Below are 20,638 nucleotides of genomic sequence, written 5' to 3'. Positions count from 1 at the left end.
ACCAAAATGTTTTACTTTCTAGACTCAGGCTCTTACTGGTTGGCTGTGTTCTCTGAGCACCATGGCTGCCGTGATAGCATTGGGATATGCACTAGACGACTCAGTTGAGTCCTACTCTGTCCTTCCTGTGCTGTATCAAGCATTGCATAGAACTGTATGGGCTGCTGCAGTTGGCTGGATCATACTTGCATGTGAAGAAGGATATGCAGGTACAATACTATTATTGTGAAATATAGACAGCCCTTGGAAATTTTCACTTGTTAAACTTTAAACTAGATTTTTCACTGATGCATTCAGGCTTTCTCTTATGATTCACTGACAGCAAGCTGTGATTCTCAGCCAGGACATCTAGAAGGGGTTTTAACTCCAGAGGAGCAAGAGCTAGTTAATCTGCTCTACTCTGGTGCACTTCCTGACAGGTACTTCAAGAGCAGGGTTGGCAGAATAGGGAAGAGTGATTCAGGATAGAGAATGTTCCAAATTGGCATATTCCAGTTTGTATTTATATAGTGCTAGTCTAGAAAAATGCCACAAGAAACAAATGCAATGCCAAAAAGGATACATTAGAAGAAGTGATTAAAAAATTGGTGAAACAATCAGGTTTTAAAGCGTGAGTTGTAAAAACACAAGGGGATTGGGGAAGAAATTTCAGAGCATAGAACTAGTGTCATAGGAGCAAAAAGTTCAGGGAGTTGGTGGTGGGTTTGGGAAGAAGTTACAGACCTAAGGAAGGGCAACACCATGAAGGGAGTTAAAAACAAAGTTGCTTGTCCAACATTCAATCTTGGATGAGCCACAATTTCCTCCACCTAACAACTGGAAAGATCAAAACCATTTAAGTTGTAGCCATTTCCATGGGTTTTGGTTGACAATTGTGGCTACCCACTTGATCCTCAACAATGTCAAGGCATTATTCATTCATAGGTTGTGGCACATTTATATGCACTTTCCAGGAATTACTGGATAGTATTCAAGAGTGAGAACCTTGAGACCTCACACTTCCCTAGTTCAGATGTGCTGAGGTCAATCTTATCGACCTTGCTGTCTTTAATTCTTGACCTAGATCTGCCAATCTGGGCTATGTGGATTGTCTTCATGCTAGGTGGAACATTTAGTAACTGAACCAGTAGTGTCTGTTTTATTTTGTCTTAAATTTTGTATCAAATAGAATTAAAGAAGGCATTGAAATGTGTTAACATGATATTTCAAAAAGCCTGTCAGGTTGCACAGTTTACACCAGAATCTGAAATCAATCTACTATCACCAGATAGAGGTTGGAACTGTTGCAGCTATGTTATTCTTCACTGTAGTGAAGCTCTGACCATCAGTAATGTTCTATGCACTGACATCAATCAACAGGTCAGCGAAAGGTTACAGAATAGTTTTCAAGCAAATTTATTTTATTTAAAGCTGTCATATTCATAGTTTTCTTAGAAAATACAATTTTAACACATTGTAAAGAAAAATCTGTAGCAGTAAGAAATGTTCCTGTCAGCTGACCTTTAAAGACAAACTATTTTACATTGTTTAAATGGACGCTGAACTATGAGTACCGATGTGGTACCCATCATGATCAGATTACTCCTGGAATCTAGGCAATACCTGAAGAACTCCATGTATATATGAACAACTATGGAATGCCTGCAGCATATTCATAGCTATTATGGTCAAATTCTGTTTAGAGCCTTTTGTGATGTTAAAGAAAGGAAATTGGGTGCACTCAAAAAACCAGCTGTACAATACAAAGGCTAAAAGAAAATGGCTGGTGAGTTCATCACTGAGCAGGGAACATTTAGTCACATTTTTACTTCACCAGGATGTGCACACATTAGGATTTACATACTGTGGGTGGGAAATTCCAGTAGTTGGTCATCTGCAGGAACATGAGTACTGCAGAAACAGTTATATTCTGCAACCCCTTAATTTTTTACCTAAATTATGAACACTATTATTTAATTGTACCTCTAACTAAAAAAAAAGCAAGCCACTTATTTTACATCAAACTATTGTAACTATTTTTTAAAATTGAGAAATCAAGGTGAACAGCCAAGGCCCCGAGCATGGGACAACAACAAAGCTGAGGAGATGAGGAGGGAAAATGCAGCAAACTGAGAAATAAGGATGCCAAAGTTTTAAAAGCCTGTAACTTGTTAAGGAAGGAGGAGGCTGAAGGAAGAAAGTTGAACCGCTCTGAAATCCTGCAAATAAATTAAGTCAATGTCTTCGGTAAGGATAGAAGGAGGAAGAAGAGTGCGTAGGCTGGCACATTTGAAATTTGGGTACAAAAGGGAAGGAAAAGTTAGATGAGCAATAGCTATTGTAGTATAAATAGAGATTCACATGAGAGAGAGGGAGGTGAGAGAAAGAGTGTTTATCAAATGGCAATTTTTTTTGTACCTTGTCAAAGAGAGGTGCATCAAAAGTCTCCCCAGATACAAGAGCAGTTTTCAAACTTTGGACAGACTTCAGTTCTGTAGAGAGTGGTATGGGCAAAATCTGTGAGGTCCCTTCCAGACTCTGATCAAGATGTTTGTGTGTAAGGTGCATGTATTTTCTTACCTTCAGAGTGATTCTTCTTCATTTAAAATCAACTCCAGCAGCAGGTTTCTGGTGATTTTTAAATGTAAAGAAGTTTATTTATTATCAGGCACTTGCCCAGCATGTTTGAATGTAATGTCTCAATCACTCGTCTCACTCACACAAAAATTATATACAGATCGAGTTAAAGCCAGAATTATAAAAATGGAATTTATAGCCCAATCTTTATATCGATGCTGGCCTGTTGTCTTCTTTATTGATTTGATATTTTAGTTGGAGTGAAGGTTGTTTAGAAACAATGGGCAGAATTTTCCCCTCATCGGGGCGGGGGGGGGAGAGTTGATGGGTAGGCGGTGCGGGCACGCTTCCGATTGGCACCCCTGATCGGAGGCACGGCGCTATTTTACGTGGGCAGGCCAATTAATTCCCGCAGGGAAGCGCTATGTGCTCCCTGTGCGGGCGGGGGGGCAAAGCCTAAAATCGAGAGTGCGCTCTTTTGCGCATGTGCACCTCTTCAGATGGGTCATGACATTTATTCATTACCAGACAGATGAAGTAAATGAGGCTGAGTGAGCCAGAGGCTTCTCAACAATTGTTGGGTCCCAGGGTGCCATAGATTGCACACATGTGGTCATCCAGGGGCCAGCAGGTCAGCCAGGTGCTTTTGTGAACAGAAAGGGGTTCCACTCCATGAATGTGGAGGTAGTATGTGACCACAAGACATAGATTCTGCAAGTCTGTGCAATATATCCTGGCAGCTCCCATGATGTATACATACTGTGACACTCCAGATGCCAAAGCTGTTCGGCTGGATGGTTGGCTGCTGAGTGACAAAGGGTATCCTTTGAAAAGGTGGCTAATGATGCCACTCTGGCATCCTAGGACAGAGGCAGAAGAGACATACAATCGGAGTCATGCCACCGCAAGGGTTGTGGTTGAGAAGACAACCTGGCTACTGAAGATGAGGTTCCACTGGCTGGACCAGGGGTTCCCTGCAACATCCTCCAGAGTGCATGTCACTTTCGTCATGATCTGCTGCACTCTGCACCATCTGGCACTGACAAGGGGGTCCCACTGGAGGATGAAGATGGCGAGGCAGCTCCACAGGCCTCAGAGGAAGACTCTGCTGATGGATCTGATGAGGAGCCCAGGCAGGCACAGGGTGAGGATGGGGAGGCAGACTTAAGGAAACTTCAGGGAGGCAGGGTCACCAGGGAGGCCTTGATTCAATGTTCCTTCAACTGGGCTGCCCAGCTTTGGCTTACATCTCAGTGCAAGGGCGTCACCTACGTCACACACATTTCTGAGGAGGCAATGCCATTACCCCAATACCGCCCCCCATCTCCATAATAAAGTTTGGTGCCCCTGCCGTCTATCATAAGCATTGATGAACCCTACACCTATGGAAAACATGAAGGACACTCAGGGCATTGAAACAAAATCTAGATTTGTATCTTTATCAGAATTGCAAAAAGGAATAGGAACATAAAATAATATGGATGCTACTGTCACACAAAAACAATACATAGCACCGATGAAATGAAAGAATGTCACTTGTGATAACCTCATCCTTTACTCATGGTGCCTTAAACTTATGCTTGCGAGTGCTATTTCTTGGCGCATCCCTTCCCATCCCATCCCCGCTGGCGGTGGCATTGAAGGCAGATTTCTGACTCTGCTGTTGTGTTGGCCCTGGTGAACTTGGCGGTTGTCCTCTGGGCGAAGGCTGAGCAGGCTCCATCTGGGAGAGTGTGACCAGTGACATGGCAGGCACTCCTCAGTGCCCATGGCCCCAGAAGATGCCACGGTCACTGGCAGAGGGTTGAAGGAGCTGCTGCCCTTGTCCAGACAACTGTAAAAGGAGCCCAGGGAGAGACGACAGGCACCTCACCCGCCAGTGTGAGGTGTGACTGGGCCTCCCTGCTCACCATTGATGGACAGCACCTAGTAGAGAGACTAGGTGCCTCATCCATCCTTCACAGTGGCAGTTACCTCCTGAGGTCACTGCTGGTGGGGGGGAATACAGGTCCAAGCGCGACCCCAGGAACTCCTGATTCTGTCCCTGGAGCTGCCTCTCCATGAGAGGAGGCTGTGCGCTCGGTGCTGAGGCTCAACACATTGCGCATGCTCCTCATTAACCTCTCCATGACAGAGACCATAGTACGCAGACCCTTGGGAATCTCTACCAGAATTGCCTGTGCATCTTGCTGGACATCCAATATCCACTGCATGATGGACAACTCCAAAGGCTCATCATCTGCCTCGGACTCAGCATCATCCTGGTGTCCAGTAATCCTCCAACAGCTGGTGCCCTGGGCACTTCTGCCTCTGCGAGCTCTTCAAGTGACTGTGCTGTGCCCTCCCCACTGGCCACTACCACCTGAGCCAGCAAACTAATGCCCACCAACGTGCATGCTGGTGCCTGGTAGAGAGAGAGGTTATGATGCTGGTGGATTTGTCTGTGGCCCCTTCTCAGGTGTCAAGGGAGGGTCCTCGAGGTCCTAGCAGCCTCTGGAGGATGGCTCATCTGTGGGAGGAAAACAATATGTCAGTATTATCAATCATCACGTTGTCAATGTGTATGCTAGGCGAGCAGGTGAGACTATGGACAACTGCATCACGGTGCATTGTGATTGTTGGATCACCGGGGACTCTTGCCTGGAAGTCCTCATTTGCTAGATGAGATGGCACTACATTGTTTGCACTCTCCTTCAGTCTCTCATTTGACCACTGGACCCCTGTCTCTCCGCAGCCTGAGGACCTTGCTCCTCACTGGCATTCCAGCTCGAGGGTGTCCATCTCAAATTTGGTCAATATGAGCAGGTTGGCCACCTCACCACACGTTCATCTGCACTCCACAGCATTATGGCTTCTCTTTCCCTGTTCAGAACATAGTGTATTCACAAGTCAACCCTCTATCTTCAACACCACCCCACTCCCTACCCACCCTGTCCCCGGAGGACCACGTTGAGGAATCCATCAGATTTGCATGTCCCGCCCTTCTATGCTGCCAAGGCTAGGGGCCACATCTTCCAGCTTTGGCTGGCACAGGTATATGTACCTTTTGTCACTCTGATTCTTACACCCACAAAGTGCCACAAAGGACAGTCACCCTTCATGACATCACCACACAGTACTCACCCTTGCCAAGTGCAGAAGATCATTAAACCATTTGCAGCACTGGATCCATGAGTGACGCACTATATCATGTCCACTGACTGGGCTGCCACCTATGATCAGGCCTTCTTTGTTTGGTGTGGTGGCCTCATCTTGCCATCCCACAGCATTAGAATGTCCTGCCTGGCACTCACTGCCTCCACTAGAGGGCACAGGCACTCGTCCGAGAACCGGGGGGCTTTGACCTCCTGCCCCAGCAAATTTCAAAAGTCTCTCCAAGAGAGCTCCCTGAGGCTCCTCAAAAATCTCCTAGCAACATTCAGGGAGCTGCCTCTGCTGTTTTTAAATGCCCTGCCCCGCTGCGTCCCCTTTGGATCTGGTGCCTTCCATGCTCCTGCCCCTGTTGCCAGCGCATCAGCAACGTCTGGGTGTGTTTCATGCCGGCCGACCCTTAATTGGGATCCAATCGCGGCCGCAAGTGCAAATTGCGGCTGCTTTTGTGCTTCTGCTTCAAACACCCCCAATATGCAAAAAATTCAGGCCTTGGAGAAGATATCTAGACCCTGAGGTAAAATCTCTAAAAAATAAATTTGGGGCACAAAATTCCCAAAAGCAGCATCATCTACCTGGAGAATTTTGGGATAACTCACCATGTTGATGTCTATATAGTGAAAGAGTGTCTCCTGTAGCCCACCTATAACAGCAGGAAGAATCAGAAAATTCTTACTTATCTCACGAGAGTACTGCTGGGACATGTTGGGTTCCTGTGTGGATTTCTGCCACAAAGAGGGCACATGTCTTTCTCAAAGCAGGTCTGTAGCTGCATTATTAAAGGAGGCTCTGTCAAATTGAAAGGAGTAGAAAATCCCTAAAGAAGAACAGAAGTGACTTTTAGATAGTCAATCGAGATGAAGGAATAAAAAACTGGATATTTAGAACCATTCCCAAGGGAAAGATGGTCGGTTCTAGGCCCTCTCATTCTATCTTGCTGGGATCCCTGGTGCTGACAAAGACAAGATGTTAAGAGAAAAAATCAGCCGAAAAAACCACAGCCTCACCATGCAAAGGGAAACAATATCAACAAGGGTTTCTGCTTCTGACTGCCATCCAATGACATCACCTGGAAAATATAGTATATCTATAGACATCACCATGCGGAATAATAGGACAGCAATCATTGTCCTGGCTATTTGGGTGAGCTAGCATTGGAAAATTGGATCCCAACAGGAATCAATGTAACAGAAGAGGAGGGGAGAAAATTTAAGGTGGAATAAAGCCTTGGGATAGGGATATCTCATCAAATATTCTGAAAGGTTTAATTTGGATCTCATCTTCAATCATTCAGTCTACCTTGAATTTGGGAAGACAGTGTATCAGTATTTCAATAAGGGATGTAAATCAGGTTTATCTTTGTTTTTAGTATGTATATTTATTAATCTAATATCCACTGAAACCCTGGGCTAAATTCTAAACTGCTTTCTCATTTCATTTTCGATTAATTTTCCTCTTAGGTTTTGTTAGAGGTTTACTATCCAGCAGGTTATGGATCCCACCAGCCAACCTCAGCTACGCTTGTTTTCTAATACATCCTGCTGTAATAGGTGTGTATAATGGGCTACAGGAGACACTCTTTCATTATACAGACATCAACATGGTGAGTTATCCCAAAATTTCCCTTGATTTAATTCTGGGAATATTTAAGCATTTTCAACAACAGTAACAACAACTTGCATTTATGGAGCCCCGTTAGCATAGTAAAACATCCCAAGCTGTTTCACAGGAGTGCTATCAAACAAAATTTGATACTGAGCAACAATAGGAGATATCAAAGCAGATGATCAAAAGCTTGGTCAATGAGGTAGGCTTAAGGAGTGTCATAGAGGAGGAGGAAGAAACAGTGGTTTGGGGGGAAATTTCAGATGTTAGGATCGAGGTAGCTGAAACTGGAGCAATTAAAATAGGGAATGCCAGAATTTGAGGAGGACAGAGGATTTCGAAGGGTTGTAATGCTTGAGGAATTTACACCAGAGAGAGAGAGAGAGAGAAGGACAGACGATGGAAAGATTTCAACACAAGATTTAAGAGAATGGGGTATCGTGTAGATCAGTGAGTACAAGAGTAAATGGAACTTGGCGCAAGCAGAGTTTTGGATGAGCTCAAGTTTAGGTGGGGTAGAAGATGAGAGACCATCTACGAATGTGTTGGAACAGTCAAGTCTAGAGGTAACAAAGGCATGGATGAAGGTTTCAGCAACTGAAGAGCTGAAGCATTGGATGCTCTTACAGAGGTGGAAGCTGTCTTAGTTATAATGCAGATATTGGTCAGAAGCTCATCCTGGGCTCAAATACATTGCCAAGATTGAGAACAGTCTGATTCAGCCTCAAATGGTTGCCAGTTAGAGGGATGGAGTTGGTGGCTAGGAAACGTAGTTTGTTGCAATGACTGGAGACAATGACTTTGCTCTTCGCAAAATTTGTTGGGGGAAATTTCTGCTCATCCAGTACTGGATGTCAGACAAGGAGTCTAACAATTTAGAGGCAGTGGAGGGGCTGAGAGATCTGGTGACGAGATAGAGCTGAATGATTTTTCTCATTTGTTCGTGGATGTGGCATCGCTGGCTAGGGCAGCATTTATTGTCTTTTCCTAATTACCCTTGTTCAGAGGGCTTTTAAGAGTCAACCACATTGCTGTGGGTCTGGGTCACATGTAGGCCAGGTAACGACAACAGATTTCCTTCTCTAGAGGACATTACTGAAGCAGATGGGTTTTTACAACAGTTGACAATGGTTTCATGGTCATCATCAAACTTTTAATTCCAGGTTTTTATAGGATTCAAATTTGACCATCTGCTGTGGTGAGATTTGAACCCGGGTCCCCAGAGCATTACCCTGGGTCCCTGGATTACTTGGCCAGCCACAATATAATCAGCAACACCATCACCTCCCCAGAGTAAATATAGAACCTGATGTTGTGATTTCAGATGTCACCGAGGGGCAGCATTGGAGGTGAGATAGGGGCAGCATCAGGATTTCCAAGGGCTGAGGAAACATCAGTGGCATCAGGAACACTCCTTTTCATTTGATTTCTCTTTTCTTCTCTTCCCAAAGCACTGACCCGTGCAAGGGTATAATGTTATGAGAACTAACTGTTCTTTAATTTCTCATCAAATTGCAAGCCTAAACAATGAGTATTGGTGGTATCACTGCTGACAATGCTCAAGTTTTCATCCAATGATCACATACAATTACTGCACAATGAGCCATAAAAAAAAACAAGAAGCTTCCAAGTTTTATTCACCTAGAGTATTCAAAGTTAATCAATCTCACCTAATTGTGTGGCTGCTTCAACTAGCCTCAGTGACTCTGGGTTGCAAAGGAGAATATGAATCAAGGTTCATGTTCTTGATCCCAATCCTAATTTGTCAGTCCAGACTTAGTGGGAGCACTTTTGCCACGGAATCAGAAGGTTTTGGGTTCAAGCTCCATTCCAGAGACTTGAGCGCATAATCTATACTGACACTTTAGCTGACACTTTGATAGAGGTGCTGCCTTCATTAAACTAAGGCTCCATTAGATTTCAAAGATCCCAAAGAACTATTTGAAGAACAACAGGGGAGATTTTTGGTGTCCTGGCCAACAATTATCACTCGACCAATGTAACTAAAAATGGATATATCTTATTGCTGTTTGTGGGCCCTTGTGCATAAATTAGATGTTGCAGTTATTGCATTCACTATATTTCAAAAGTGCTTCAGTGGCTGGAAGCATTTATTGTTGTGAAGTGTGCTGCATAAATGCAAGTTCTTTCTGTCTATCCAATAATCCCAATTGCAAGTTGTTAGTCTGTGGACATTGGGTGACAATGGATTACCTGTGATCCACTCAATGTAAAATAGCCTAACACTTACCAAGTCTTGTCCCACAATAATATCAATTAGATCAAATGTCATCCTTTTGATTTTTAAAAATATTTATTTCTAAGGAATTAAAGAAAAGCAAATCAGAGTACATATTACATTTTTGATAAATCTGGGTCTTTTTGGCCTGGAATTGTTAGTTTTTTGATACAATTCCCCTGAATGTCGGCATAACTGGCACAGGGGATCATGGAATTTTTCAATGTGAATTTTGTTCAGTGCAACTTCCCTTTCCATGATCCTTTTCACTAGTTTTAAAATCCTTGTGCTAGGACCAGGCCACATCCACAAAACTGGCCGTGCCCCTAGGTGAATTAATCACCATTGAGAATTTTTGCTAACTGTGCTCATTTGCAAGCCTTCAAGGAGTCTGCAAAAATTAAAGCTGGAACATTTAGGCACAAGGACAATAATGGGTATCTTTTGAAAGTTTTGAATGATTTTTTTAAAAAAGATATGAAGAAACTGTAGTACCCCAATCTAAATAGGAAATAGTTTTATAGGTGCCTCATGGAGATTTGTTTAAGTTATGGAAATTTGAATTAAAGTGGGGAAAATATTTAAGGGCATGTCCCCTCATGTGAAACTGTCACATGAGCTGGGACATGTCCATTATTCATTTCAAAATTTTAAATTTAAATAATAAACCCTTCATGAAACCTCATCCCGCCTGTGGATGAGGTTTCATGAAAAATATGAAGGCTGCCTGGGCTCTTCGCCTGCCCGCCAACCTTAAGGTTGGACGGGCAGTTCAGTTAATTACTTATTACTTTTTAACAGTCCTTTGACAATTTGGCAGGCACACAGCTGAGTCAGCTGCCCGCCCACCGAACTGAATATATGACTGACAGATGGTGACATCGGGACACCGGCCTGATGTCATCGCATGTCATTTTACGTGTCGGTGAGCGGGCCCCACGCCCCTACTCGCCGAGGGAAAATGCTGCCCCATCTCTACACTGACTGCTGAGGTAGCATGTGCTGCTCTCCTATTGGTTACTACAGATCATGTGATCTTCCTTAACAAGTATTTTTCTTAAAGGTACATTAGACACTAAATAAAACCATAATTACTACATTCCTTCCACTTTAACTTGGCTATATATACATATATATATGTACATATTTTTCAAAACAACATAATATTTACACTGGGAAAGAATTTACAAGTTCCGTCTTTCAGGTGGTTTCCTGGTACGTGTGAAACATCGCAGCTCCGCAACTTCAGGTACTTTGTAAGGAACCTCTTATTCCAGAGTTGCATGAACATCAGGTGCTTCAGTGGGCACTTGGAGTTCTGTATCCTCAACTCTTATAGGAACATCAGTCCTGGGTTGAGTGTCCTCATCAGGAATCGCAGACCCGGTCATGGTCACTGGTAGAAGCAAATCTTGATGATTTGTCTCTCTCTTCCTAACACGGTCCACATGTTTACGGATGATCCAGCCTTCCACCTCCATGTGGTAAGATAGAAGTCCAGCCAGAGCACTTATTTCACCTGGTAACCACTTTGGTCCTTTCCCGAAATTTTTCACATATATCGGCTCTCCCACGGTAAATTTCTTCTCACGACTATGCCAGTCGTGTTCAGTTTATTGCCTTCCTTTCCACCCTCCCTTCTAAGTTCGGCATTATGAAGTTCAATCTCATCCTGAGACGGCGTTTCAACACTAACTCCACAGATGCGACACCTGTTGTTTTGTGAGGGGTAGTCTTGTAATGAAAAAGAAAGCATGCTAGCTTAGTTGCCAAGGAATCATCAGTTAGCTTTCTCGTGCCTGCCTTAAACGTTTGAACAGCCCTTTCAGCCAGTCGATTTGAGGAAGGGTGGTGCAGTGCAGTTTTCACATGAGTGATACCTTTGAGGTTGATAAACCATTGAAACTCAGCACTCGCAAATGCTGTGCCATTATCGGAAACGATTACTTCTGGTAGGCCGTGAATCGCAAAACTCTGATGTAGTTTCTCAATTGCAGCGGCCGACATTGGTGACTTCATCTCATATACGTCCAACCATTTTGAATGGGCATCAACAATAAGCAGAAACATTGTTCCCAGGAAAGATCCAACTTAATCAATGTGTATCTGCACCCAGGGTCGACCTGGCCACTCCCATGGGTGTAACGGAGCTGTCACTGGCAACTTTTGCAGTTGCTGACATAGCACACAGTGCTTTACTAAACTCTCTATTTCATCATACATCCCAGGCCACCATAGATGATTGCATGCTATGATCTTCATTCGGGAAATTCCTGGGTGGGCACTGTTCAATTAAAAGAGGCTCCCTTCCCTTTGGAGGAACTATCACTCATGCTCCCCACAATAAGATGCCATCCTGGCTGGTTATTTAAAGTCTTCTCTAGAAGTATGGCTTCATTTCATCAGATACGGACTCCTTTGATCCACCATGTAGCACTTGTTCTTGTACTTGAGATAGGACTGGGTCCCGACTTGTCCAGCCTCTGATCTGTTGAACACATAATGGCGAGGAATCTAAGACATTTAACCGTAAAACATGTTCCTGTGGAACTGGGGCGTGCTCATCATTTTCTTGCTAAGGCAAATGATGAAGGGCATCGGCATTTGTGATTTGATTGACTGGCCTATGTATGAAAGTGTATTTATTTGCTGCCAAAATTAAAGCCAATTGTTGTAATCTTGCTGAGGCTATCAGTGGTATAGCTTTGTCCTCACTAAACAATCCTAACAGTGGTTTATGGTCTGAAACAATTGTAAAATGGTGGCTGTGTACGCACAGGTGAGATTTCTTGACACCAAAGTTGATGGACAGGTCTTCTTTTTCTATCTGCGAGTATCCCTTTTCCGCTGCGGTAAGCGTTCTTGATACGTAACCTATTGGTTGTTCCATGCCGTCACCCTTCTGATGAGGGAGCACTGCTCCCACTCCATATGGAGATGTGTCACATGTCAGCACCAATTCTTTCATCTGGTCGTAATTCACTAATAGATTGGACAAGTGCAAAAGCTTCTTTCTGGGGCGCCTCCCAAGACCAACTTTGGTTCTTTTTGAGTAGAGAATACAGGGGAGCCAGCACTGTAGACAAATTGAGTAAGAAACACCCATAATAGTTGATCATTCCTAGGAATGATTTGAGCCCTAAGCTGTCCGTTGGTGTAAGTGCCTCCCTTATGGGTCTCATTTTCTCCTCAACTGGATGGAGGCCCTGTGAATCTACCCAATGACCCAAATATATTACCTCCCTCACTTGGATTGTGCATTTTTATGTTTTTAAATGCACTCTAGCTTGCAAAAAACATTTTAAGGCTTCTTCTAAGTTTGCAAAATGCTCTTTTTCAGTGAATCCTGTCACCAATGCATCATCTAAATAGACTACAACCTGGGGCAGTCCCTGCAATAAGCTTTCCATTGCTCTCTGAAAGATGGCACAAATGGAGGAGACACCGAAAGGCAATCATGTATATTGGTACAACCCTTTGTGGGTATTACTTGTGACAAATTCCCGGGAGGCATTATCCAACTCTAGTCATTGATTGGCATGATTTATGTCAAGCTTTGTGTAGGTTGTCTATCCTGCCAGCTTGGCATACAGGTCTTTGATATTTGGAAGGCGTGCCTGTCTAGCTTAGTTACTTTATTAGCCATCAGTTTGGAGTCTCCACAAATTTGGACACTTTGGTCGAGCTTAAGGACGGGGACTATGGGTGCTGCCCATTCTGAGAACTGAACAAGTTGTATAACATTCAGTTTCTCTAGTCTGTTGAGTTCAATGCTGACTTTTTCTCATTGGGCATATGGCACTGGTCTTGCCTTCATGAACCGAGAGGTTGCTTCCGGATCCACATGAATCTTGGCCTGCAGGCCCTGGATTTTTTTTGAATTGTGTATTACCGGAAACTTGAAAATATGAGAAGAAGCATCCTAGATCTATGATCTTCGGTGTTATAATACATTGTAATGACTGGATGAAATATAGTTCTATGCCTTTCAGTACAATTTTCCTCATTCCTTATATACCATGAATATCCTCAGAGCTGCTCCTCCTTCATTGCCATTATGTTTGCATATGGGATTTCCACTGCTCCCCTGGTAAAATTACAATGGCAGAATTTGAGCAGCCCTGAGGAAATTTCCAGCTTACGTGCGAGATACATTACACAATCACCAATGTCCTGGGAAAGTCTCTTTTCTTCAAAAGATGAGCTTAACTATTTCAAAGTAGTTTTTTTCATAAGATGTGTTTAATTATTTCAACTTGATGAACGATACTAATTTTCTCTTCTTTCCTTTTCCTAGTTTTACCTCTTCATAGGTCATACAGTTTTGGCACACATTCTTGGATTTGCTCTATGCATACTCATTGAAATTCCTATTCAAACGTTAAGGAAATAATTCTTATGATCTAATTCCAGAAGAGCTCAAATAAAACCTTCAATATATCCTCCCTTGAGGATCCAACATTTTGATTTCTTCTTCATGAATATAATAAACTGAATTGACTCTTTACGCTCCAAGAATATGGCCTGCTGGTTCAAATGGCATCTCATTCTTTGATGGCGTTAGCAAAGAGGATTATTACGCCTCTGTACTCTTAGAGACTGTTTCAGAAAATGTGGTAAACAAAATCCATTCAGTGCAAGATTCATACCTCAGTCTATATTTGAGCTGTCCTAGTCTTATTATCCTACAAGCATTCTTTTTGAGGAGTATGCCACATGCACTGGTAATGTAATACTAAACAATATTCAAGGTTAAATTTTAATTATGAGTATGGTTAGATGATAATTTTTGTTAAAGCTTGTTGCATGAAAACTTATTTCATAAGCAATTGAAATCTCCCTTTCTGGAAAACACTGGTAAATAAAAGTGCAACTTTTATGTAGAAACTTGGACATCAAGAAAGTGATTTTTCTGTTCCTTTGTTACTCAAAACCAATGCTATTGTTCCACATCATGTAAAATTTACTGTAATATATATTGTCGAGAAAAGAGACATGCTGTCAAAGCTTTTAATCTTTAGGAATTAGGACAGATTCGCAAGAATACCAGTTGTAAAGGGGATAACAGTTTATAGCATTGGTCACCTATTGAAGCAATATAGTGGCACAAACAGATCAAATCGAAAAATGAAAGAAATTTGCACACCTATGAGTTTGAACAGATTGATAGTAGGGTTGCTAATTTACGCCATGTCCTTGGATCGGGGTGCGCAAATTTATTTCATTTTTCGACTTGATCAGTTTTGCATATGTTTATATTGCCTTTTGCAAAGACATTTTTGTTTCTTATGTTTATGATATTGCATTCTTTGGGCACCTATGTTCACTTGAGATTTCATTTTGATGTGAAGAAGCTGCTTGCATATATTCAGTTTAGTTTTTTTGAGGCTTGTTAGTGAACGCAAGAAGAAATTTGATGTACAGGAATTAGAAAAAAGAAAGAAGTTACGCCATTATATGTTATCACCCTCTTGCGCTTTGGGCGTTGCCATTTTGTACTGCTGATTGTAAGGTTCGATTTTGTGATTGTATTAAAGTTTGATGTTTTCACCTAATTATTATTGATATTGTGATCCAGTTTTGTGCCAACCTGAAGGTAAACACACCCTACAGGCAGGGAAATACTGAATGAAAGCCTTAAAAGACATATGAAAAGATTACAGTGAAGGATCAGGGAAACAATGCCTACTCTTAATGGATCTCTAGTTCTCAGTCCTAAACAGAACATTCATCTTGCTCCATATCTCCCTTAAAAGGACAAGTATCTCCAGTTACCTGAAGCTTGTGATTCTTTGATCTAGCTGCCACATCTTTGTCATTCATGTTACCTACTTTCTTCAATGCTGGCAGGCCTACTGCTATAACATGTAAAACTAAGGAGACTATTTTTAATAAAATGTTAAAAGCATTTTTTTATATATCAGTTTGTGCTCAGACGTTTTTGTTTAATGCAGAAACTAGGCTGTTATTTGGAACAAAACAGCTTTGAATGTTTTATGACAGTATTGTAAATTGACCCTGTATCCTGTACTTTATACTTTTTAACCTTCTTCAGGGTATGCATTTGGAAGGTTGCTTACCTTGTGCCATGTTCTCCATGAGTCACACTTATCTACTTCGTCATGGACTTGAATCATCCAGAGTTGTTACTCTGGATTAATGTCCGGTAGACCCAACTGGATAGTGAAAGCTTGGCTGAATTGACAGTGCTTTTGAATCTGTGTTTGAAAGCTGTGGGTTGAAGCGCCATGCAGAGCTTTACAGCACATGGTGACACTTCAGGGCATCACTGAGGGAACACTGTCATACTTCAGATGGGACATGAAACCAAGGCTTCATTTGTATGCTTCAGTGACACAATAGACACATGAGACCAGTTAAAGAACAGCAGGGATTCCCCTGATTCCCTAGACAATATTTGTCCTTGACCGCAATGTCCAAAGAAATCTACACAACAATAACAGCAATGACTATTGTTACGTGCTCAAAGAATACATTGCTTCTAGTACAATGTCTTTATTAGAGCTGAATGTAACATGGTTGTCCCCAGCATGTGCCTCATGACAGAAGTCACATGACTACAGAAAGCCAGGTAGGACCTTTAGTACATGATTGAATTTCACCTTTACCAGCACTGGGACAAGATCCTGCTGCATGTGGAGATCATCATATATATTGAGGTAGCCTCCCAGTGGGTTTCTGGAAGGGGGCCATGAACAAGCCTCTTGCCAGCAATGACCACATTCATGATGCTTATGACACCCAGTCTCCAGGACCTGCCTGCCTGGCCCTGCCAAATTTAAAAAATTGTTACTGGCCCTTTGAGAGTATCTCAACATGAAAGCACCTTCTTCTTCTCCCTGCACCATCAGAACATCCATCAGTAGTGCTGTGAGGCTGCCAAACTGTTGGTCCTCTGTTTGGGCCAGCAGCTTGGGAAAGCGGACTGCCATCCTTAATTGGATGGCAGTCCTAAATTGGCCACCTACATGGACTTAGGAGCAACAGGTATACCTAAAAACAAGGTGCCAACTTGATGAAGCTACAACAAAGGACTACGTACATGCTAAACAGCTGGAGCAATTTATGGACAGAGGAAAGTGATCCCAAAGCCAATGTATCAGATTAAATCTTTGCAGTTCTGCCACAAACAGTCGTGAATGATAGTGGACAGTTAACAACTAGCAGGAGGAGAAGGCTGCCCAAATATTCCCATCCTCAATGATGAGAGAGCTCAACACATCAAAAAGACAAAGCTGGAGCTGCTGCAAGCATCTTCAGCCAGAAGTGCTGAGTGGGTAATCCATCTTGGCCTCATCCTGAGGCCCAAAGCATCTTAGATGCCAGTCTTCAGTCAATTTGATTCACTCAATGTGATATTAGGGAATGGTTGAAGGAATGTAGCATAGTAAATGTTATGGGCCCTGAAAACATCTCAGCCCCAGTACAGAAGACTTGTCCTCCAGAACAAGTAGTACAGCTTTGATACTAGCATCCAGCCGATATTGTGGAAAATTGACAGGTATGTCTGGTCTATAAGAAGCGAGACAAATCCAATCTGGCCAATTTCCAACCCATCAATCTACTCTCAATCATCAGAAAAGTCATAGAAGTTGTCTTTGACAGTGCTATCAAAATGGAATGTTGGCCTTCATAGCGAGAGGATTTGAGAACAGGAGCAGGAATGTCTTGCTGCAATTACACAGGGCCTTGGTGAGGCCACCCTTGGAATATTGTGTGCAGTTTTGATCTCCTTACCTGAGGAAGGATGTTCTTACTAAAGAGGGAGTGTGGCGAAGGTTTACCAGACTGATTCCTGGGATGGTGGGACTGTCATATGAGGAGACATTGAGTTGGTTAGGATTATATTCAATTATATTCAGAAGAATGAGGGGGGATCTCATAGAAACCTATAAAATTCCAACAGGATTAGACAAGGTAGATGCAGGAAGGATGTTCCTGGTGATGGGGGAGTCCAGAGCCGGGGTCACTGTCTGGGGATACGGGGTAGACCATTTAGGATGAGGAGAAATTTCTTCACCCAGATAGTGGTGAGCCTGTGGAATTCATTACCACAGAAAGTAGTTGTGACCAAAACATTGTATGTTTTCAAGAATGAGTTAGATATAGCTCTTGGGGCTAAAGAGGTCAAAAGGTATGAGGAGAAAGTGGGAGCAGGCTATTGAGTTAGTTGATCAGCCATGATCATAATGAATGGCAGAGCAGGCTCGAAGGGCCGAATGGCCTACTCCTGCTCCTATTTTCTATGTTTCTATATAGCTCTTGGGGCAAAAGGGATCAAATGATATGGGGAGAAAGCAGGAGCAGGCTATTGAGTTGGATGATCAGCCATGATTATAATGAATGGTGGAGCAGACTCAAAGGGCCAAATGGCCTACTCCTGCTCCTATTTTCTATGTTTCTATGTATTACTCAGCAATAACTTGTTCACCAATGCTCAGTTTGGGTTCCGCCAGGGCCACTCAGCTCCAGACTTCATTACGGCCTTGGTCCAAAGAGCTGATCTTAAGAGGTGAGGTAACAGTGCCCTTGACATAAGGCAGCATTTGACCAAGTGTGGCAAGGAAGGAGCCCTAGAAAAATTGAAGTCAATGGGAATCAGAGCGAAAGCTCTCTACTGGTTGATCTTGTAGCTAGTATACAAAAAGATGGCTGTGGTTGTCAGATGGCAATCAAACAGCCCTAGAGCATAATTGCAGGAGTTCCTCAAGGTAATACCTTAGACCCAACCATCTTAATCTGCATCATCAATAACTTATTCTCCATCATAGGGTCAGAAGTGGGGATATTCGCTGATGATTACAGTGTTCAGTACTGAGTTTAGTTCTAGAAAGTGGCCTACCACTACCTTCTTAAGGGAAATTAGGAATGGGAAATTTTTTTTTTTATAATTGTTCATGGGATGTGTGCATCGGGGCTAGGCCAGCATTTATTGCCCATCCCTAGTTGCCCTTGAGGAGGTAGTGGTGAGCTGCCTTCTTGAACTGCTGCAGTCCATGTGGTGTAGGTATATCCAGAGTGCTGTTAGGAAGGGAGTTCCAGGATTTTGACGCAGCAACAGTGATGGAATGGTGATATATTTACAAGTCAGGATGGTGAGTGGCTTGGAGAGGAACTTCCAGGTGGTGGTGTTCCCATCTAACTGCAGCCCTTGTCCTTCTAGATGGTGGTGTTCACAGGTTTGGAAGGTGCTGTCTAAGGAGCTTGGTGAATTCCTGCAGTGCATCTTGTAGATGCTGTCACTGTGCGTCGGTGGTGGAGGGAGTGAATGTTTGTGGATATGGTGCCAATCAAGCGGGCTGGACTGTCCTGGAAGGTGTCAAGCTTCTTGAGTGTTGATGGAGCTGCACTCATCCAGGCCAGTGGGGAGTACTCCATCACACTCCTGACTTGTACCTTGTAGATGGTGGACAGGCTTTGGAGAGTCAGGAGGTGACTTACCCTTCACAGGATTCCTAGTCCCTGACCTGCTGTTGTAGCCACAGTATTGCTATGGCTAGTCCAGTTCAGTTTCTGATCAATGGTAACCCCCAGGATGTTGATAGTGGGGGATTTGGCGATGGTAATGCCATTGAATGTCAATGGGAGATGGTTAAATTCTCTCTTATTGGCATGTATCAGCCAATCTGAATATTATCCAGGTCTTGCCTAGACATGAACTGCTTCAGTATCTGAGGAGTCGCAAATGTTGAACATTGTGCAATCATCTACGAACATCGACTACTTCTGACCTTGTGGTGGAAGGATGGTCATTGATGAAGCAGCTGAAGATGGTCGGGCCTAGGATACTACCCTGAGGAACTGCTGCAGTGATGCCCTGGATTGAGATGATTGACCTCCAATAAGCATAACCATCTTCCTTTGTGCTAGGTATGACTCCAAAAACCAATGGAGAGTTTTCCACCTAATTCCCATCGACTCCAGTTTTGCTAGAGCTCCTTGATGTCACACTCGGTCAAATACTGCCTTGATGTCAAGGGCAGTCACTCTTGAATTTACTTTTTTGGACCAAGGCTGTAATGAAGTCACATGCTGAGTAGCCCTGGCGGAACCCAAACTGAGCATCAGTGAGCAGGTTATTGCCGAGTAAGCACTGCTTGATAGCACTGTTGACAACACTGCCCATCATTTTGCTGATGACAGAGAGTAGACTAATAGGGCAGTTATTGGCTGGGTTGGATTTATCCTGTTTTATGTTGACAGAACTATGTCAGGACAAGATTCTACATTGCTGGGTAGATACCAGTGTTGTAGCTGAAGTCGAACTACTTGCCCAGGGGTGCAGCTAGTTTTGAAGCACAAGTCTTGAGCACTATTGCCGGAATATTGTCAAGGCCCATAGCCTTTGCAGTATCTAGTGCCTTCAGCTGTTTCTTGATATCATGTGGAGTGAATCAAATTGGCTGAAGACAGGATTCTGTGATGCTGGGGGCCTCAGGAGGAGGCTTGATAGATCATCCAGTTGGCACTTCTAGCTGAAGGTGGCTGCAAATGCTTCAGCCTTATCTTTAGCATTGATGTGCAGGGCTCCCAAATTATTGAATATGATGATATTTGTGGAGTCTCTTCCTCCTGTTAGTTGTCTTATTGCCCACCACAATTCTGATCCATTGTTTGTGGGATCACTTGGCTCTGTCTATTGCTTACTGCTTATGCTCTTTGGCATGCAAGTAGTCTTGTGTTGTAGCTTCACCAGGTTGCCACTTCATTTTTAGGTATGCCTGATGCTGCTCCTGGCATGCCCTCCTGCACTCTTCATTGAACTAGGGCTGATGTCCTAGCTTGATGGTAATGGTAGAGCGGGGCATATGCCGGGCCATGAGATTACAGACAGTGGCTGAGTACAATTCATCTGCTGCTGCTGGCCCAGAGTGCCTCATGGATGCCCAGTTTTGAGTTGCTAGATCTGTTCGAAATCTATCCCATTTAGCACAGTGGTAGTGCCAAACAACACAATGGAGGGTATCCTCAATGTGAATGTGAGGCTTCTTCTCCACAAGGACTGTGCAGTGGTCACTCCTAAGAATACTATCTTGGGCAGATACATCTGCAACAGGTAGATAGTTG

At 43.2% G+C, this 20,638-nt stretch overlaps 1 protein-coding gene across 1 annotated transcript in view; it reads left to right on the top strand.

Moving 5' to 3' along the window:
• oacyl (O-acyltransferase like) overlaps positions 1-13,943 on the top strand; it is a 58,052-nt gene extending 44,109 nt beyond the window's left edge. The window contains 3 exon segments of the mRNA XM_041183458.1: positions 23-209; positions 7,167-7,309; positions 13,848-13,943. Coding sequence (XP_041039392.1) covers positions 23-209; positions 7,167-7,309; positions 13,848-13,943 — 426 coding nt within the window.
• The last annotated feature ends 6,695 nt before the right edge of the window (positions 13,944-20,638 follow it).

The sequence above is a fragment of the Carcharodon carcharias genome, chromosome 1 (assembly GCF_017639515.1).
Source record: "Carcharodon carcharias isolate sCarCar2 chromosome 1, sCarCar2.pri, whole genome shotgun sequence".
In the NCBI taxonomy this organism is placed as follows: domain Eukaryota; kingdom Metazoa; phylum Chordata; class Chondrichthyes; order Lamniformes; family Lamnidae; genus Carcharodon; species Carcharodon carcharias.
Note: the sequence above shows the minus strand (reverse complement) of the source record. Positions and strands in the feature narration are given on the sequence as shown.